The sequence below is a fragment of the Lynx rufus genome, unplaced genomic scaffold (assembly GCF_022079265.1).
Source record: "Lynx rufus isolate CCGP_SWC_20201006 ecotype Redwood Valley unplaced genomic scaffold, mLynRuf1.p SCAF_34, whole genome shotgun sequence".
Taxonomy (NCBI): domain Eukaryota; kingdom Metazoa; phylum Chordata; class Mammalia; order Carnivora; family Felidae; genus Lynx; species Lynx rufus.
In genome coordinates, this window is record NW_025814850.1 from 2,154,939 (window position 1) to 2,175,334 (window position 20,396).

Sequence of the window (20,396 nt, forward strand, 5' to 3'; positions counted from 1 at the left end):
CAGCCATGCCTTTGCCTCATAGCTGCCACACACACACACACACACACACACACACACACACTGTCCCATCCCACCTACTCAAGGTGTCCAAGAAGGGCAAGGGCTGGAGAAGGCACTGGGGCCCACCGAGACTCGAGACTTATCCTCAGTGCTGGCCTCCCTGGGGCAGAATCCGGGTCCTCAGCCTCATGGAACCAGAGTGTGGAAGCCGAAGACTGGACTCCTGGGGGTGGCTGGAACTCTCGGCTAACCCAACCTCCTCCCAGAAGGCCGACTCCCCCTGCGGCCTCCCCTCCTGCAGCTGCGTGAGCAGCTCCTACACCAGGATTCCACCACTTCTGAGGACAAGTTCTCTCTAAGTTTCTGGTCCTCCCAAGACGCTTCCTTCTCATCACGGAAAGCCTGCCCTCCAGAGCCCCATCCAGGAGCCACGCGGAGTTCACCGTCACCCTCTTCCAGAAAGTGCAGCTTTGCGTGTTTGAAACACGTTTCCTCTCTGCTCATCTTTCTACATGCTTCGTGGATGCAGCTGGTTGGCCGGGAGCTGTAAACCAGTCTGCCCCTCAAAGGCTCCCATTTACTAAGCATTTACCTGGGTCGAGGACCACGCTAAGTGTTTTATATGTGTTAGTTCACATCATGCTCACGACAACCCTGTCATCCTTCCCACTCTACAGATGAGGAATCTGAAGCTCAGAGAGGTTATAGCCCTGCCCCAAAGCACACAGACAGAAAGTGGCAGATCCTGGAATCAGACCCAAGTTCATCTGATTCTATAGCCAATGCCGTAGCCCTGTATTACTAGCTTGCTGTCTGCGCAGGACCTTGGATAAGCGGCTGCACCTCTCTGAGCCTCGGTTTCGTCCTCCGTAGAGTGAGGCTAACAGTATCTCCCTCACAGCGTTGTTGAATGCGCCTGGCACACGGTAAGCTCCTTTTCCCAACAGTCTGCACATGACCCCATCTCCAGATCCTTCCCTGTCACAGTCCCCCTCCACCGGCCACGCTTCTGCCGGGCCCCGCGCCCCCTGATGAGCCGTGTTCCTACTGAACGTGCACAGTGACACATCTCTGACCTGTCCAGGGAAGGGTGGCTCTTAATGCCGCTGATGCAGCACCAGTCATTCCTCAGGGCTGGGCCGTTGCCCCTGCCCACCCCCCCACCCCCGTGTCAAGGACACTTTAGTATAAATTAGTACTTCACCTATTGCCTGGGTGTAGGAAAGAATTGGTGGAGGAGAGGGTACGTTTAGGGGCAGGGCTGTCATCAGACTGTTGACCAGGAAAGTCTAAAGTGCTGAAATGGGAAAATTCAAGCCTCACTGACTTGCTGAATGGCCTTGAAGGAGTCCCCGCCTCCCCTGGGCCTGCCCCTCTGTGAAGTGGGGAGGAGGAGCTGAAGGGCTCTGAAGACCCCACAGACCTTCTGGATCGTTGACAATACCCTCCTTTCCCTTCTTCGCCTCCCTCCCCTCCCCCTTTCTCTCCTGAGCACTGGGCCTGCTCCTCCCCCCCCCCCCCCCCGGTCCCCCCCAGGGGTCCACAGAGACACACAGAGAAGCTGTGACTTTGATTTGCTTTATTTAGTCTGCGGAGGAGCAGCGGGGAGCAAGCTTTGGCCATTGCCAAGGGCGCAGAGGGGAGAGCTGGGCCGGCACTGCCCTTGGAGCCAGAGGAAGCAGGCGGTGGCGTTACACGTCCATCGGGCTGAGCTCCCTGTGAGGAGAGGGCAGGACATGGCAGTGGGGGTGGACAGTCCTTGCGCCCTCGAGACATCAGGCCAACTCTGGGCCTGTGTTCTCCCCTCCCCCCACCCCCATTACAGCCCCCGGGGACCTGGGCACACACAGCAGGGAAGCAAACCTACCTGGGGGCAGCTGCGTGGGGAGAGCCCCACTCCAAGATGTCCAGCGTTTCTCCTCTGTCTCTTTTCCCATACCTGGGGGGGGGAGGGGGGCGTGGAGAGGCAGAAGGCGGGAAGACCTGTGCCCAGGGGCCAGCCCACCCGCCTCAGGCCCACCCTTGGGCACCATCCCACCCAGGGCCCAGGGCTCCAGGCCTGGTCAGTAGACATGCTCTGCTTTCCCAAGAGCATGGCTGGGCTCATGGGTCAGGGCCACGGGGACGGGGATTTCTCTCCCTCTCTCTCGCACACACCTGGGCCTGGTCAGCATGTTGATGTATCTGCGGAGCTCGGCCGCATACTGGGCCATCTGCTCCGGCGTGGCATTGTCCCCCGGGTACACCGGCTCCAGCGGGGCCCCCCGGGCACCCAGCGGTGGCTGCAGCAACAGAGCCACACAGGCGGACAGGAGCAGCAGGGAGAGACAGCGGCGGGCGACAGGCATCTGAGGAACGAGGAGCAGGAGGATAGAGGCAGAGCTGAGTCCACCTGCCCGACCCCTTGACCCATCACTCATTTGTCCAAGCCTGGGGACAAACCGGCAGAGTGAAGGGCTATTCGGCCCCCACCACCCCACCTGCTAGACCCTGCCCCGGGGGAGCACGGACAGCCAGGTCATGACCTGCCCAGCAGCCGGAGCTCAGCCAGGCCCTCGGCACAGTCGAGGGGGACGTGGGGCAGGGGAGCCAGGACTCACGACATCCAGAACCTTGTGGCTCTGAGGAGGCAGACGCGGGGTGGGATGTAGGGGTGCTCCAGCTCACCGACCGAGTGGGAGCACACAGAATGAACTTGGGAACCCAAGGACCGAAATCCCCAGCCCGTGGGTCTGCCACCCCCCTCCGCCGCCAGGGTTGACATCCAGGTACAGCTCCTGGAGAGGACGCTGTCGCCCGTGTCACCCTCAGCCGATAGGCACGGTTGCACGCTCAGACCCCGCCCCCCCCCAGGTCACGGTCACGCACATTTGTGTGCGTGGCCACCACCCACTCCCCGCACACGTTTTCTGCCTTCTGGTCAGCAGACTGCTCTTCCAGGGTGGCAGATTCGTCCAGGTGTAGAGTCCACTCCAAGCAGGACCTCAGAACCCCCGACACCCACCCCTGCTCTGCAAGGCATCAAGTCCTTCCCCCATCCCAGGCCCGAGGCCCAAGGAGTCTGCAGAGGCTGGCCCCCACCCCGGCTGAGACCGCTTACCCTGAGTCCTGAGTGCGCGCGCGCACGCCTGCCTCAAGCCGAAGGGTGCCCGGGCCCCTCAGCCGTACCCTTTTATAGCCCTCAGCCCCCCAGAGTCCCCGCCTCCTGTCAGCCTCTCTCACTCCCCTGCCCTCACCCCTCCTCCCACCGTCTCCCTGGTACCCACAACGCCAGGGCCGGGAGGGGGCCAGGGCAGTGTTGTGGGTGCCAGGCCAGCCGCATAACAGGTAAAAGTGAACCACGGTAAGTCTCCCGTGGGCCCCCGCCCAGGCACCATCACAGGCTTGGTTCCAGGAGGACGTGGGTTCTAGGACCTCAGGATGACTGAAAGGCTCTGGTCCTAGGCCTTGGGACAGCCCCTCAGGCCTCCTGGGGATTAACTGGGATCCTCAGATGAAATCCCTCCGGGGCCTAAGATTGAGGCTCTGGGTAGGAGACTCCAGGACCGAGTCTGGACTTCCTTTCCAGGTCGTGAGGAGAACAGAGGGGGAAAAGGGCGGTTGCCTGAGGTAACTAGACAGTGTGGGAAGGAGTGGGGACCCAGGCAGGGCGGAACCTTCTCCCCGCTGGTGTGTAGGGTGAACCTGAGAACCGATATGACTGGGGTCGGGGGAACTGGCGTGGGGGGATCGGGTGCCAGACCCATTTCCCAGAGCTCCTTTCCAAGCCACTGATGAAACCAGCATCATGTGCAAAGCCTTGAATTTTCCAGCGTGCTCCAAGCCCCATCAACTCACCGAGTCCTTGCGACAATTCCTGGGCACGGACTCAGAAACCAACTCAGAGATACTAAGTAACTAGCCTCAGGCCACGTAACTCGTCCTTGGCAAATCCAGAGTTTAACAACGCCTGACTCCAAAATCTGGACTCCTTTTTCCTAAGTGGGGCTGTCAAAGTATCCTTATAATTGGCCACTTTTGGGCCAAGAAGTGTGAGGCTCACAGAGGTGAAGACACCTGCCCGAGACCACACAGCTGCGTAAGACTCAAGTTCTGGCTTAGAATCCCCACCCCACGATCCCAGCAGTGCCGCCTCACCTGCACCCCCCAGGAGCCGCTGGGTCTGCCCTACTAAGCGCCCCTCCCTCAACCCCAGCCCCCTCCCCAGCTCAGGCCCAGGAGCAGTAACTGGCTGGGTTACCGGGACGTCCACATCCTGGCTCTGCCGTTGGCTTGGTGTGAGTCTGGGCAAGAGTCCTTTTTCCGCCTCTCTGAGTTCTGATTTTCCGTAAGACAGTGAGGATAAAAAAGCAAGTCTCAGTAAATGTCAATGTTCTGCCTTGTTTCTCTCAATTCTTTTGTTTGTTTATTTTTAAGTTTTTATTTATTCCGAGAGGGAGAGAGAGCGCGCTAGCGAGCTAGTGGGGGAGGGGCAGAGAGAGAGAATCCCAAGTAGGCTCCACACTGGCAGCGCGGAGCCCCAAGTGGGGCTCGAATTCACCAACCACCCTGGGATCATGACCCGAGCTGAAACCAAGAGTCTGACGCTTAACTGACCGAGCCATCCAGGCGCCCCTTGTTTTTCTCAATTCTGATTTCTGGTAACAAGAAGAACAATAATGCTTCACCGGACGACAGCTTACATCCCAAAAGCAAACTGGGAGGTGCGTCTGTTTGGGCAAGCCCTGGCCCTGGGGCCCACTTTGCAAAACGAGGGTGGCGAGGCGGCAGAGGCTGCGTTGTGCCACCAGGGGGCGCCAGGCTCCAACCCTAGATCGGAGGGCCTGGCCTCCCGCCAGATCACAGCCTGGTGGGACCTGTTTGCCATTACCCCCGTCAGGACGGAGCCCTTTCGGACAGAGGGTAGATCTGGGGATTGACCTGAGTGCCAGAGCCATGCAGAGCTGTGTCTTGTGCCTACGAAATGACGTGTATTCCACCACGTCAACCGAACCTATAGCTTTCATTTTTCTCCTTTGCAAACAACAGATTCCCCTTCTGGGTCCTCTCCGGGGTGTTGGGGCAAAGAGAAAGAGGCTGTGGATGTGCTTTCTGAGCTGTCTGGCCACTTCCAGAACTGAGCTACGCTTCTCACTCGTCTTCATAGGCCCAAAGTCTGCTGTGGAGCCCTGCCTAGAGGAGGCCCCGAGTACTTCCCGGCAGGCAGACTGAAGGAAGATGAAAACCCCCCTCTCCGCCTGCCCACCCCCATGCCCTCTAGGACGGGGAGGATGGCCACTGGGCAGCGTTGGGGGTGGGGTGAGGGCTCGGCTGAAACTAGGCGAGGAACACCCCAGGAACACGTGGGGTCCCAGGGTGAGGCCGAGGGTGCGGTCGCAAGCGGGATGGGGGGTCCCCACATAGGCGACAGGACCGCAAGGGCAGGAATTTGACAAGCCTCGCACCCTCCATGACCACCTGTCCCAAGGCTGCCTCCAAAGCGGCCTGGCCCAGCTCTTAGGCCAATGCCTCTTTCCCGCACTGGGTGGTCGCGGCAAAGGTGCGGAAAGGCGGCTGCCCCCAGATGCCAGGAACCCAGGGGGTCCCCTCTTCCCTGGAGAAACCCTTAGGCTGAAGATAGCTGTCACACACACACACGCACACGCCTTGAGCCCGCTTCCACGCCCTCGAAATCAACTCAGGCCCGACTAGGGGCTCAGGTCACCCATTTGGAGCTTGGACTCTGCCCCCTACTTTACTCCCCCCGGGAGACTCCAACTGCACCCAGGGCCCTGCAGCACAGAATTCAGTATTTTCCCCTTCCTGCCCACAGCACCTGCAAATATAAATCCTATCCTCGTCAGCCTAGATTTTTCCGAAAGCGGGGGCTGGATGGGGAAGGAGGGGGATTTTCCCTTGGGGTAGTTGGAAGGGAGAGTTGTCACAGCAGTTTGGAGAAGCGTTGGAAGTGGAGGAGAAGAGTGAAGGATAACAGAGGGTGTTAATAAGCCTGTGCCAGGCTGTGCCCAGCTGACCTGGGCTGTAGTTAACTCCTCACGAGCTCCACCACCCACCAGCTGTGTGACCTTTGGCAAAGTACATAACCTCTCTGAGTCCCCTTAAAGTAGCGAACTGTCACTATTATCGTTCAAGGTGTAAGTCTCCCCGAATGACCGGTGAAGAAATGTGGGCAGGGAAATGAGATGACGAGGCCGAGGTCACACGGCTGCTAATGGCAGACGGGACGCGAATCCAGATCTTTCGTCTCTGAGGCCCCTGCACCAGCCGTGGGCTCCTGCCGTTGAAGGAGTCGTGGGGGAGAGCCCCGTGTGACAGCTCAGATTCAGACTCTCAGGATTCCCACCTGCTTGATGAAGAGATGGACCCAGATGATTTCCAGACGGTGTTCAAAGGAGATCGTGTTTGTAACAGATAACACGAGTTGCCCCAATACTCACTCTCTCCTCTTTCCATCACAGAAGACCTTGGAGGCGTTGGTGGTATAGTGATCAGGACAGCTGCCTTCTGTAAAAGAGCCTGAGGGGCGCCTGGGTGGCTCAGTGGGTTGAGCGCCTGACTTCCGCTCGGGTCATGATCTTATGAATTGGTGAGTTCAAGCCCCACATCGGGCCTTGCCCTGACGGGGTAGAGCCCGCTTCGGATTCTCTGCACCCCCGCCCCTAAAATAAACGCTAAACAAAAAATTTTTTTTAATAAAGATAATAATAAAAGAGCTTGAGCTGGGCACAGGGCCACCCAGCTAAAGACCTCTCCTGGGTTGCTCTCCCGGTGAGGTGGGGCCACGTGACTAAGTGTTAACCAAATGAGACGCGCGTTTACGTGTCTCTTGCTGCTCTGTTTCTAGGAGTGGGCGTGGGGTCCCAAGGCAGATTGTAGCAAAAATGACCACAGAAATACCTCCTATCCCGTGTGTAGTTCTACAATGGGGTCCGTGTCCCCTCTTCTCGAATGCGGGCGGGCCTGTGACCGCTTTGACCAACAGAGTTGGAAAGGTGATATGTGGCTTGTGAGGCCAGGTCATAAAAGACGGTCGTTTATGGGTTGAATGGTGTCCCCACCCCCAAATTCATGTGTCAAAATCCTAACTCCCGGTACCTCGGGATGCAACCTTATTTGGAAATAGGGTCATTGCAGATGTAACTAATTAAGGTGAGGTCAGACCGGAGCAGGGTGGACCCCTATTCTGTTGTGACTGCTGTGTTGTTGTTTTCTTCTAAATTTTTTTTAACATTTATTTATTTTTGAGAGACAGAGAAACAGAGTGTGAGTGGGGGAGGGGCCGGGAGAGAGGGAGACAGAGAATCCGAAGCAGGCTCCAGGCTCTGAGCTGTCAGCACAGAGCCCGACGCGGGGCTCAAACCCACGAACCGTGAGATCGTGACCTGAGCCAAAGTCAGACGCCCCACCGACTAAGCCACCGAGGCGCCCCAGCTGCTGTGTTTAAATAAAAGGGCGATTTGGACACAGAAACAGACGTGCAGAGAGGGAAGACGAGGTGAAGAAATAGAGAAACTGTCTACAAGCCACGGAGAGAGGCCGGGAACAGACCCTTCCTTCACAGCCCTGCCAAAGCCTTGGTTCCAGACTTCCCAGCTCCAGAACTGCTGGGAAACCACCCGGTTTGTGGTCTTTTGTCACAGCAGCCCCAGGAATCCCCAGTCACTGGATCCTCCTCGATCCTCCTGGAGCACTCACCCTGGGGGAGCCAGCTACCGTGTAGGTCCCACTCCCCCGTCAATATCGTGCAGGTGCGGGGTCAGCAGACCCAGCCGAGCCCCCAGCCAGCAGCCAGCAGTGGCCACGCGAGGAAGCCTTCTTGGGCGTCAGCCACGGGGGTGCCCTCACCCGACCGCAGCCCCAGCCAGCCTCTGACTGTCACTGCGTGAAACATTCCAAGTGGCAGGTGCCGAGCGGAGCCCTTTCCAAGCCTGACCCACAAAAGCATGAGTGAAATGAAAAGGTTGTTTGAGACTGCTTAGTCTGAGGGTCACTGTGACGCAGCATAGAGACAGCACGCCTGCACTTCCCCTTTCCCTCCCTTCCCACTGACTGGAACACAGAGGGGGTGAGGGGCCATCTTCAGTCATGTAGAGGAGGGCATTGGGATGCCACAAAATAGGACCCTGGGCTTCGGGATGTCCTCGGGGAAGGGAGCTGCTGACTCCCCAGATGCCACTTAAATTTTATATAAAAGAGAAAGAAACTTCTGGGGCGCCCGGGTGGCTCAGTTAGTTAAGCGGCCAACTTCAGCTCGGGTCATGATCTCACGGTTCGTGAGTTCGAGCCCCGTGTCGGGCTCTGGGCTAACAGCTCGGAGCCTGGAGCCTGCGTCGGATTCTGTGTCTCCCTCTCTCTCTGCCCACCCCCCCCCCCGCCCCTGTTCATACTTTCTCTCTCTCTCTCTCTTTCAAAAATTAATAAAACAGTAAAATTTTTTTTAAAAAAAGAGGAAAGAAATTTCTGTCTTGTTCAAGCCACTGCTGATTCTCCCTCTATTTAAAAAGCCAAATCACGGGGCGCCTGGGTGGCGCAGTCGGTTAAGCGTCCGACTTCAGCCAGGTCACGATCTCGCGGTCCGTGAGTTCGAGCCCCGCGTCGGGCTCTGTGCTGATGGCTCGGAGCCTGGAGCCTGTTTCCGATTCTGTGTCTCCCTCTCTCTCTGCCCCTCCCCCGTTCATGCTCTGTCTCTCTGTCCCAAAAATAAATAAACGTTGAAAAAAAAAATTCAAAAAAAAAAAAAAAGCCAAATCAATATTCTAGCAATACGGTGTGCGTAAGACAAATAGCTCGGTGCTAGAGCACGTAAGTGCTTCCTTCATAAGGTAGCTATTATTGTCACCATTCATATCACATCTAAGGCCCCTCCGGCTGCCACATGGGTGGGGTCTGGTTAATCCACCGGCTCAATACTCCAAGGGAACAGGTGCACCCCTGTCACTGGCGGTCAACCAGACGTGTCAAACTGAAACGGTCTGTGGTCGCACATAATTCACAGCAGGGGTCTCTTCCCTCAGCCTCAAACTGACCGCCAGGCAGGCCGCCAGCCAGGCGACCATGGACACCGATGCAGGCACGCACCGTCCCACTCCTCTGACAACACAGAATGAACCAAAGCTCATGGCAGCCATTCTGTGTTCCCACCCCTCCTCTCCTGGTGCGGAGGGAGTGGGATGGGAGGAGAGAAGAGGGGGGCAAAATGACACGGGAAGCGGCTAGCGGCTAGTGACAGGGCAGTAGGGAGACGGAACCAGAGACGCTAACTCTACCCCCGAGAAATCAGGAGAGGCTTCTGGGAGGAGGTGAATACTACCCTGAAGCTGATTTCCAGACCTTTCCTTGCAGGCAGGACAGTGGCCTGGACAAAGGCTTGGAGCATCTGAGTCCGCATCGCTTGCGATGTGCACCAGGCCCCGGGCCTGCCTTCACTTCACCCTTCCGGCTCCACTCGAGGTAGCAGCACGGAAGAGGAGAGAGTCAGAGCCCCGGCCCCCTAGGATCTTCTCTCCTCCCATAGCCACCTAAGTGCAAATAGTCCTGCGAGACCCCTACCTCCGAAGTGACGCACGCAGCCTTCCCGACCTTCTGACCCTCTCTGGGTCTGGGGTTTGGGCTTCAATCCAATGCTCCGCCACACCCCCACCCCCAGCTCCCTGCCTTGGGCTTGTCCGTGTCCTGCTGCCCCAGAGGCCCAGGTGAGAACCCACAGATGGAGGAGGCTGTGTTTGAGCGGGCAGACATAGGCCTGTCCTTCAGGGGTTCCTCAGACTTAGCAGGGAGACCGGGCACAGCAACATGGACAGAACAGAGCAGCGGCCATGAGAGCTGGGCTGCCTCAGAGGGAAGTGTGCAGATCAGGGACAATCAGGAAGGCTTCCTGGACGAAAGGGGCTGGGAAGGAAGGGTATCAGGGAAGATCAGCCTGCAGGCAAGCTCTGGGATTCTTCTGTCATCCGTACAGAGTGGTCAGGGACTTGGGTCAGACTCCAGTTCAGACGTCCCAAGCGCCTTCAGCCTTCAGTGTCCAGTCTAGAGAAGGGCGGGGTGGGGGGCAGCACTGGAGGGTGTCCCCATAGCCTTGTCACTAGGAAAGCACAGTTAGTGACTTAGCCATGGAGTGGGAATTCAGCAACGTGGGGGAGGGCACTGCTAAGGGAAGGGCACCCTCCACACTCCCACTGCCCCTCGTGCCCAGGGAATGGGAGATGTGAGAAATGACCCCTCCTCCTAGCACACATACACGCACCTCAACCCCGCCCCCTGCCCCATGACTTCCTCCACAGTCCCATCTTGGATCCCATCTCTGCTCCCAGCCACTCTCCTAGGCTGCCTAGCCGGCTCCCTTCCACCCCAGCCCCCCATCCTGTCCCAGCTCTCCTTCCGGCTCCTCCCTGCCCCTTGTCAGGAACTTTCAACCTGCCCCACTTCCAACCCAACAGGAGAGTGCCACCGAGGCCCCTTGCTTGGGCCACAGTGTCTTCTCTTAGCTCAGAGCCCCGGGGAGCTCCCAGCCCTGTCCTGGGAAGTCTTTTGTCTGGGGCGCCCAGTCTTCTCCGATCCTTCCACCCTCCCCTCCCCCCCACCCCGGATGCCACCTCCACGAAGGAGAAGGGAAAGGAAATACGCACACATTCCGTTTCAGTGAAATTTGCTCTTTATTTGGGGACCAGGGAAAGACCACACACAGCCCTCCAGCCCAGGGGCCGGGGGCACGGAGAAATGGGATGAAGACCCCATCCAGCACCCCCACCCCCTCCCAGGCACAGTAGGCAGCGAGAGGAACCCAGGTTCCGGGGTCGGGAGCACACATGCAAACGAGGTCGGTGCAGTCGGCGTGTCTCCCAGGAGGCCTTGGGGTCGTCACCACATGTACGCGCCTTCTGGCCTGTAGGACGGAAAGGAAAGGAATCGCCCAGAGCCGGCCTCGGATCCAGGCGTGAAAACGCCAGGTGGTGGGGCCAGGGTGGGGGCTCCGTGGGGCCGCACATCCCAGACCGAGCACTAGGGGACAAGACGGGTGGCCGGGGGGGGGGGGAGGAGGGGGGGGCTTTTACCGTGACTTGACCTGGCGGTCCTCGCCGTCGGGGAAGAGCAGTTTCGAGAGGACCGCTTCCGGGCTGTCGCGTTTCCCGTACCTGGGGGCGGGGTCGGAGGGGCGGGGTCAGCCGCGGGCACGCCCCCGGGCGGAGGGGGAGGAGGGGGCGGGAGCCCCAGGGACCCGGCTCGGAGGCCGGCGCACGCGCTCACCGCTGCCGAGTGACCAGGTTGAGGTAGTGGCGCAGCGACGCGTAGTAGCGGCTCAGCTCCTCCGGCGACGCGTCTTCGCCGGGAGCCTCGGGTTTGGCGGGGTAGGCGTGGACCAGCGCCCCCAGGCAGGCGAGCAGGGCCAGCAGCACTGTGGCCACGGCGGGCCACGGCCGGCGCACGGTCACCATCTGGAGAGGGGGCAGTGGGTCGTGGGCCATCCCCCGCCTCGACACCCGACGGCGGGAGGCGGCCTGCCGTCGGGGCCCACGTTTCCCGGCCTGTGCAGGACCGCCAACGGACCGAGGCTCAGCTGCTGGCTCGCCGTGTGTTCTGCGGCACTGCCCCATCTGTGCCTCAGTTTCCCTGTCAGGGAGGCATAAGCCCTGCCGGCCTCCCCAACCCCCGCCCGTGCTAGAGATAAAGGGCTATGCTGGCCACTCAGCCCCAGTTTCCACCATCCCAGCCTCAGTTTCCCCACAAAATAGCCCGGGTTCCCCGGCAACAGGCCATTCCTGGTCCCGGGCCACTCACGGCGACAGTTCTGGAAGCGGAGATGAGCAGGTGGAAGGCGAGAGGAGTCCCAAGGGCTGGACTGCTGCAGGTCGGGCTGTGGCCTCCTCCTCTGCTCAGCGCTTTCCCTGCGGGGCTTATATCCCCGGTCTGGGAAGGGAGGGGGAGTCCGAGGAGGGGGGGGGGAGCTCGAGGCGTGGGGAGGGCCCTTCCTCCTCCTTGCCTCCACCCCTGCCAGACCGCTGAGCTTCCACCCAGACAGTGCGTGATGTCTCCACCTTGTAGGAGATGAGGGGGCAGGCGCCAGGCTCAAACTCAGACTCTGGACAGAGCCTGAGCCCCATCTTCACCCCACAGCCCCCCAACAGCAGGTGTAGCCTCCTGAGGAGGTGAAGCGTTTGTATCTAGACTCCTGGGGCAGCCCCTAAGGCCAGGGATGAGATTGTATCTTCCCTAGCCTGCCCATGGGTGGGAATAAGGGACACAGACCGGACCCTTGACCTCCAGCCAGTGGGACCTGTGACCATTCTGTGGAAAAGGCAACCTCGCTCAGCAATACCTTGGAGAGGGACTGAGGAGTGGCAGGATCTGTGGGGAAAGCCCCTTTCTACTGGAGGTGGGGTAGGAGCCATGACCATGACTCTTGACCTTTATGATCCTGGAGGAGAGGCCTCTCTGGACACCCCACCATGTCCCTTCTCTGTGAAAGAGTTGGGAAGAGTTGAGAGGAGGCAGAGGCCAGTCCCCCCCAGAAGCAGCTGAGTCTGACACCTGCACATCCAGCCTGACACACACAGACCCCCCCCCCCCCGGCCCGAGCAGGCCTGGCACAGAGATCCCCTCCAAAGCAGTTCACCCCTTCCCCATCCAGGTGGTACCCAGGCTCTGCTGTCTTCTCAGGTTGAGTGATGCCCATGCACGTGCCACTCTCCCCAGCCCGTTGCCGTCTCCACCGGGGTCTGAGGCCGAGATCCTCACCCAGGGCCTTTGAAAGAAAGAGGAAGGGCCCACTGTTTATCAGGCACCTACTGTGCACTGGGCAGAACAGGATTTCAGCGCGACGACACAATGAGCTGAGTTTATCCCCGTTTTTACAGATGAGGAAACTGAAGCTCTGAGAGAGGAGGGAACCCAGGATGCAAACAAGAGGAAAGGGCTGGGGCAGGGCCCTCTCGGCCGAGGGGCGGAAAGGCTCACTACCTGGAATGATCAACCACAGGGCTCAGAAGGTGGGCATGGGGGAAGGGGAGGGGAGGCTAATTTGGGGGCCTGCTCCCCTTTCGGAGAGGCCAGCCGCATCGGACCTACGTGCCCCCCATTGGAAAAAGGGGGTTGTTGGGGAGTCTCTCCATAAAGCCCTTTCCAGGTCTCCCCTCCCCCATCTGGCCAGAGCCCCCAGTGCTTCCCTCTGTCCCATCGGCCCCTGAGGGCAGGAGGGGCCATCTTGGTTGTGGGCCAGCCCCTCCGCCCTCTAGGACAGATGGCCGTGGGTGTTATTTTTAGAGCTCTCTCAAGGTGGAGAGTCTAAGGCTCCCTCAATCATCTTTTTACAGGTTCAATCACCTGCACTCTCCGGAAATGGCTCCTTATCAACTAGTCAGGCCCCATGGGCCCCCGCACACCCTAAGAAAGGCCAGGGCAGCACGCTGAGTGTGGAGGCGGAAGAGGGCATAGACCCTATACTCAGAGGGAGGAGAAAAATCATTCACCCCAAGGGCAGGCCTTGGCCCTGTTCTCCAGGAACCCCAGTCTCAGAGGAGAGTCATAGCCATACCCTTGGGGATCCCCAGTCCGAGGGGAGGGGAGCAGCAGTATCACCGGGGAGCCCCAAACCAAGGGAGGAGGCACTCCACGACCCACGTAGAGCCCCAGTCTGGAGAGTTCCCAGGACACAGGGACAGGGAGGAAAACAGAGGGATAAGCCTGGGTCCAGTTGGGGGAGCGGACAGCAAAAATAAAAGAACACTCTTCCAGATGGCCATGGAAAGAAAGAGGCAGGTGCTCACCCTTGGGATGGAAAGGACAGCCAGGGGGCTGGTTACGGCAGCTGTAACCCAGGGGTCAGACCCTGGACAAGACCCTACGGGCTAAAGGGGACAAGATATCTGAGAGTATGGGGGTTGGGGACACAGCGGCACCAGCTGGGGTGGTGACAGGGGTTTTCTAGTGTACTGATCCCAGGCAGAGAGAGATGATAGGGATTGTGAAATGCCCCAAGGGAAATGGTGGCCTTCCTGGAACCTTCTCACGCCTTCAGGAATATGGAGTCTGAGAATAGGTGGGAGCGGAGGAGAAACAGAGGAGCCAGAAGGCACTGGGGAAGGCCCGGATTCAGGGTACCACCCCTAAAGAAGTCGCTTCCCTCTTTACGTTTAGAGTGAAAGAGAGAGGGACCTGAGAAGGTCCCTCAGGGCGGACCGGGAGCCAGCCTCCCACACCACACAAACCTCCCTCCGTCTCGCCCCGCCCTCTGATTCCACTTCCCAATTACAGGGCAAGCCGATTGGTTCATTAATCACCACCTCCTCATTGAAGAGTTTATTAACTTGTTCATTAGTGGGGAGGATGTCTCAGCCCTCGATCAATAGGCTCAGTTACCCCCCCACCCACCCACACACCCGCCACCATCATTGACCCATGACTCAGTTGCTATTAGACATGTCTGGGAGGTGGGGGGACTGATATTCATAAAAGGAGAAACTACAAATAATGGTTATTGTAGACTTGTGGCCAGCATCTGCCTCCAACCTGTCCTCAAAGGGTAGCGGGGGCAGAATCACTGGGGTTGCCTTGATCCCCGTTCCCAGAATACCTAGCAAGGCCACTCCAGGGATCAGGGAGGCCAGGAACTTGGACCCCAGCTGAGCAGTCCCCTTACCCAGTGGGCTCAAGGGTCACTCATCAAGATAAGATGACCCGTGCCATGCATCCCCAGAGGCTTAGCATTCTGTACCCCACCGCACCACGCACCCACCGTCCCCCACTTTCCCCCACACAAAGGCTCTCTGTGATATACCACGTCCTGGGCAGTGCTAGACCACTGCCTTCCACCCTCAGCAAGACCTCAGGCCCAAGGTCCTAGGGACAGCAAGTTGCCACGCAGTAAGAGAGAGTCAATCCTCATTCAACAAGCCCTTATTAAGCCCCTCCTCAGTGGCAGGCACCATGAAGAGCACAGAGGACAGAGCAGTGAACCAAAAGGCAAAATCCTTGCCCTAATGGAACTTACTTACATTCTAGAGGCGGGAAATACAAAATCAGTAAATAAACAAGAAAGCGTGGAGCATGTCTGATTATGAGAGGTGCTATAGGAAGAAGTCAGGGTAAGGGGGATAAAGAGTCCTGGGGTGTACAGGGCTTACTTTATGTTGGGGGGTTAGGGAAGGCCTCACCTATAAGATGGCATTTGAAGGAATGCCTACCTTCTTTCTACCTTGGGAAGAATGTTCCAGGTGGGGGAAAGAGCAAGTGCAAAGGCCCTGAGGTAGGAGTGTTCTTGGCAGTTTGAGGAGGGCAAGGAGGCTCATGTGGCTGGAGTGCAGTGAGCAGTGGGGCTGTTAGAAGGAGAGATCAGGGACGCAGGAGGGGACTGGATTATGTAGGGCCTTGTTGCCTGCTATGAGGACTCTGGCTTTTGCTCAGAATGACATGAGAGCTTCAGTCCAAGGAGTGACATGGTGCGACTTAGGTGCTTTTTTTTTTTTTTTAAGATTTTATTTTACCTTTTAAGTAATGTCTGCACCCAATGTGGGGCTCCGACCCACAACCCTGAGACCAAGAGTCACACACTCCACCCACTGAGCCAGCCAGGCACCCCCTGACTTGGGTTTTGAAGAAGCATCCTGGCTGCTGTATTGAGAATAGACTGGAGGGCAAGGTCAGAAGCAGAAAGGCCTTGGGGCTCCTGGGTGGCTCAGTTGGTTAAGCGTCTGAGTCTTGGTTTGGGCTCAGGTCATGATCTCGAGGTTCGTGAATTTGAGCCCCACATTGGGCTCTGCGCTGACAGTGCAGAACCTGCTTGGAATTCTCTCTTCCCCTCTCTCTCTCTGTCCCTCCTCTGCTTGCTCTCTCAAAATAAATAAATAAACTTTAAAAAGGGGCGGGGGCGCATTGCGTGGGTAGCTCAGTCGGTTAAGCATCTAACTTCAGCTCAGGTCATGATCTCACGGATTGGGAGTTCAAGCCCACGTCAGGCTCTGTGCTGACAGCTCAGAGCCTGGAGCCTGCTTCGGATTCTGTGTCTCCCTCTCTCTCTGCCCCTCCCCCGCTCGCACTCTGTCTCTCAAAAAAAAAAAATTAAAACATTTTAAAGAAGAAGAAGAAAGAAAAGAAGAAGGAGGAGGAGGAGGAGGGGGGACGGGGGGGAGGAGGAGAGAAAACAGGGAAGCCAGTCAAGAACCTGCTGCAATAATCCAGCTATGACTCGATGGTGTCACGGATGCACACACACACACACACACACACATACACTCCCCATAGGTGTACATTCCCCATGACTTGCAATTATGTCCGGACAGTGCTGACAACCTTTCATCTAGCCAAGAAAGTCCCCTGGAGGAGACAGCAGAAAATCAATGGGTGCCAACAGTAGCTAGGCAGTGGACCTGTCTGCTCTCTGATTTTTAAGGCTCCTCATTTATTAGTCCATGTGAAACTCTCCGTGTCACCTTGATGACTAGCCGTAGCCCAGGAAAACATTGGCTACCATGATGGTGCTTATCGAAATGCAAGCTTGTTCGTTTTGTCACAAGTGTAAATGTCCTGTTGCCTAAAAACACTCTGGCTCTCGGCCAGGGTCAAGGCGTGAAGCTGTCACACCTTGGATTCTGGTTATATCTAGGGGGTGGGTTGGGGAGGTAGTAATGGCAAGAAAGAAAGGATTTTCACGTCTTACGACAGGAGTGCTCCTAGGAGACCCTCCCTTACCCAGAGTTGTTGGTCCTTCTGTAAAACGCAGCGACAGATGCCTGTGGCATGGTGGATTCCCAAGACCCAGGCTTCTCTCTGGAACAGGTATCAGCAAAGTCTCTCTGTAAAGGATCAAACAGTAAATATTTTAGTCTCTGTTCAGCGGTTCAACTTGGCTACTGTAGCACAAAGGCGGCCATAAAACTATGCAAAAGAAACGAGCGGGCGTGGCTGTGCTCCAATGACACTTTATGTGTGGATATTAAAGATTGAATTTCACGTCATTTTCACGTCATGAAATATTCTTCGATTGTTTTTTCCAACCGTCTAAAATGTAAAAGCATCCATTGTGAGACCATTTGTACTCAGGACGTAACCGAAACAGACCCTCGGGACCACAGTTTGCCGACCCCGTGGTCTCAAAAAGCAGGTACTTCAGTTGCCCCCACCCCGGGGTTGAGTTGCTTGTTTACCAAGACTAGGCTGGATCTCGAGCCTCTTTCAGCCAGGTATACTTGTCACTGTAATCCTATAATCACATAATCCTATTACCGTGTAATTCAATTAAATATTACACAAACTAATGAAATGTGATGCGCTCACTTGAAAGAGTCGCTTCCTTGAAAACTAAGTTGGGGGCTTTGAAAAGGCTGAACGGAGAATTGCTGAAATGTTGAATTAGGCTCCGGCCGCTGCCCAGAAGGCCTGTGCACACCCCCCCCTCCCACCGCATAAATGCTCCTGTTCCTGGGGAGGAGCCCCCGGCCTGAGTCCGGAACGTCTCGGGGACCTACAGTCACAGGAGGCCTGTGCTGCTGGTACAGAAACTCGGGTCCTGAAAGTGACGTGATTCTGGGAAGAAGCAATTCTAACCCAGGCTGTTTGAGACTTTGTGACTCTGGATGTCTCACGTGGTGCCACCCAGGAAATGGCTGTTGAATCAGTGAACGAGTGGGAATATTAAGTTAAAATATTGGTGCAGCTGCCTGAACAGAGACCAAATAATGGGAGCTTAAATACCATGGAGGTTTATTTCCCTCTCATAAAAGGGTCTGAGCTGGTGGATGGTCCAGAGGTAGGGCTCTGGTCCTGGCTCTGACCCACAAGGAGCCCAGGCACCTTTTGTCTTGTTACCCCAAGATTGTTGCATTCATCTGTATGCTGGGAGGATGCTCATTCCCCGCACCCCCCCCCCCCATCCACACTCCAGCTCATGGGAATGACAAGAGGAAGTAGAGAGCGAGGATTTTCCTTTTAAAAAGACAATGGTGGGGGCACCTGGGTGGCTCAGTTCGTTGAGGGGCCGACTCTTGAATTCAGCTCAGGTCATGATCCCAGGGTCATGGGATCGAGCCTAGCATGGGGTTCCGCACAGACAGCATGGAACCTTCTTGGGATTCTCTCTCTCCCTCTGCCCTTCTACCCCCGCTCTCTCTCTCTCTCTCATAATTAATTAAGCGAGGAAGCTGCACATGTCACTTCGGCTCCTACGCCAGTGGCCAGAATTTGGTCACGTGGTCATTCTTCACCAGGAAGGAGGCCAGGATATGAGGTCCTCACCATGAGGATGTCATCTTTCCCCCCTCACCCCCCGGTTTTAACCCCCCTCTGTGGTGTTCTCCAACCTCCACAGCCAATGCTCTGATTCTCCTGACACCAGGTGGGTGCTGGACAAGTTGACTCAATTCTGATGCGAACCACGTCAGGTTGGCAGGGCTCCCACAGCTGACGGGTCCAGTCTCACAGAACTGCCCCCTACTTCAGACGCCACCGAAAGTCCTGAGCCTCCTGGACTGCTTTTTTTTTTTTTTTTTTTTTGGTAATGTTTATTTATTTCTGAGACAATGCGAGCGACAAGAGTGCAAGCATCGGAGGGGCAGACGGAGGGAGACACAGAATCTGAAGCGGGCCCCAGTCTGAGCGGTCAGCCCAGAGCCCGACGCGGGGCTCGAACTCACGAACCGTGAGATCTTGACCTGAGCCGAAGTCGGACGCTTCACTGACTGAGCCACTCAGGCGCCCCGAGCCTCCTGGACTTCTGATTATAAATCTGGGAGCCCCACGGCCCTCTCCTCAGGTTTGACAATTTGCTAGAACATCTCAAAGAACTCAGGAACCCACTTGATTGACATTTCCTGGTTTATTATAAAGGAAGTTCTAAAGGATACAAATGAGCAGCCAAAGAGGGACGTAGGGGAAGGTGTGAAAGGGTCCTGAGTGCAGGAGCCACTGCCCTCTTTGGGGATGGGGGTGGGGCCGGAAGTTCCAGGCTTCCCGGCAAGGCTTGGCGTCTCTGTCGACCAGCCCCCGCCCCCCCCGAAGCTATCTAGAGGCCCACTCACCAAGAGGCACCTCATTAAAACAAAAGATACTCCTTTCACCCGGGAAATGCCAAGAGACTTAGGAGCTCTGTCTCAGGAGCTCGGGACGAAGACCAAATATATATTTCTTATTATGCCACAGCCCCCTGTGCTAAGAATCCCCAAATCTTTGTCACCTGCTCCTGTGCTGAGCGCCTGACCCATATGACCCTCTGTCCCAGACGTATCCGTTTGGTTGTCTCCCAGTCATCTAGAACTCCATGTCACCTAGAGAGCAAAAATAATGATTCAGGGGCCCCCGGGGGGCTCAGTCGGTTAAGCGCCTGACTTCGGCGCAGGTCATGATCCCGTGGTTCACGGGTTCGAGCCCCGCATCGGGCTCTGAGCTGACAGCTTGGAGCCTGCAGCCTGCTTCGGATTCTCTCTCTCTCTCTCTCTCTCTCTGACCGTCCCCAACCTGCTCTCTCTCTGTCTCTCAAATAAATAAATAAACATTGAAAACAAATAAATAAATAATGAATCAACATTTCTCAAGTGCTGCCATACATGAGCTCAGTCTCCACTGCAGACATAATTAGCCCCATTTGGGGGGAAGATGGAGTTGAAGCACAGAGAGGTCAAATCGGTAGCTGGCCCCTGCCTTAACCCCCAAATCTCCCGGGATCCCCATCGCTTCAGGCAGCAGCCCCGGAAACCACAAATGGCTTGAATGACTCTTCGGAAGTCTGGAGACAGAGCCGTGCAAATCAAAGAATGAGCAGCAGGTCTCGGAACTGGGGGGGGGGGGGAGGGGGGAGCCACAGAGGAATTCTTCATAAAAGGGTTTAACTTTATTCTGTGATATTCCCCTGGAATACGAAGAAGCCAGTTGAAATCACAGCTGATTGAGGGGGCGCCACCCCCCCCCCCCCCCCCCGCTTAATGCTTGTAGAACACATTTTATCCAACGGTATAAAGGGTGACATGCCGGATATGCTGGGTTTTGGCCTACGTTTGTCGTTCAACAATACGTCGCAGACCTCCTTCTGTGCCAATAAATATACACCCAACCCTCCCCGCAGCCCCCCCATCCTCCTCACCTGCCCGATTGTTTTCCACAGCACTTACCACTTTCTATCACACTATATAATAACTTATTTATTATGTTTATCGTCTGCCTAGTTGCAACGGGCTGAATGTCTGTGACTCTTCAAGATTCGTATGGGGACAGGCGCCTGGGCGAGGTCATGATCCGAGACTCACGAGATCCGTGAGTTCGAGCACCGCGGCGGGCTCTGTGCTGACAGCTCGGAGCCTGGAGCCTGCTTCGGATTCGGTGTCTCCCTCTCTCTCCGCCCCTCCCCTGCTCGCATGCTGTATCTCTCTCTCTCTCTCTCTTTCTCAGAAATAAAGAAACTTAAAAATAAATAAATG

At 56.8% G+C, this 20,396-nt stretch overlaps 2 protein-coding genes across 2 annotated transcripts; both read right to left on the reverse strand.

Moving 5' to 3' along the window:
• Positions 1-1,691: 1,691 nt before the first annotated feature.
• On the reverse strand, positions 1,692-2,348 carry PPY (pancreatic polypeptide). Its single transcript, XM_047093317.1, has 3 exons — positions 2,158-2,348; positions 1,868-1,939; positions 1,692-1,716 (listed from the first exon to the last, which is right to left on the reverse strand). The coding sequence occupies exons 1-3, from the start codon at positions 2,346-2,348 to the stop codon at positions 1,692-1,694; spliced, it is 288 nt and encodes a 95-aa protein (XP_046949273.1).
• An 8,285-nt stretch (positions 2,349-10,633) lies between these two features.
• On the reverse strand, positions 10,634-11,432 carry PYY (peptide YY). Its single transcript, XM_047093548.1, has 3 exons — positions 11,245-11,432; positions 11,052-11,132; positions 10,634-10,882 (listed from the first exon to the last, which is right to left on the reverse strand). Exons 1-3 carry the CDS (start codon positions 11,430-11,432, stop codon positions 10,858-10,860), a joined length of 294 nt encoding a protein of 97 aa, XP_046949504.1. The 3' UTR covers positions 10,634-10,857.
• Between the last annotated feature and the right edge of the window lie 8,964 nt (positions 11,433-20,396).

Bases quoted from the DNA above. Each gene is read 5' to 3' on its own strand.
- PPY (XM_047093317.1), bottom strand. From the start codon at position 2,348: ATGCCTGTCGCCCGCCGCTGTCTCTCCCTGCTGCTCCTGTCCGCCTGT. The intron at 1,940-2,157 runs GTGTGTGCGAGA...TCCCCCCCCCAG, and splicing joins AACATGCTGACCAGGCCCAG to GTATGGGAAAAGAGACAGAG. The intron at 1,717-1,867 runs GTAGGTTTGCTT...CTCTCCTCACAG, and splicing joins CCCCACGCAGCTGCCCCCAG to GGAGCTCAGCCCGATGGACG.
- PYY (XM_047093548.1), bottom strand. From the start codon at position 11,432: ATGGTGACCGTGCGCCGGCCGTGGCCCGCCGTGGCCACAGTGCTGCTG. The intron at 11,133-11,244 runs GTGAGCGCGTGC...CCCCGCCCCCAG, and splicing joins AACCTGGTCACTCGGCAGCG to GTACGGGAAACGCGACAGCC. The intron at 10,883-11,051 runs GTAAAAGCCCCC...TCCGTCCTACAG, and splicing joins GACCGCCAGGTCAAGTCACG to GCCAGAAGGCGCGTACATGT.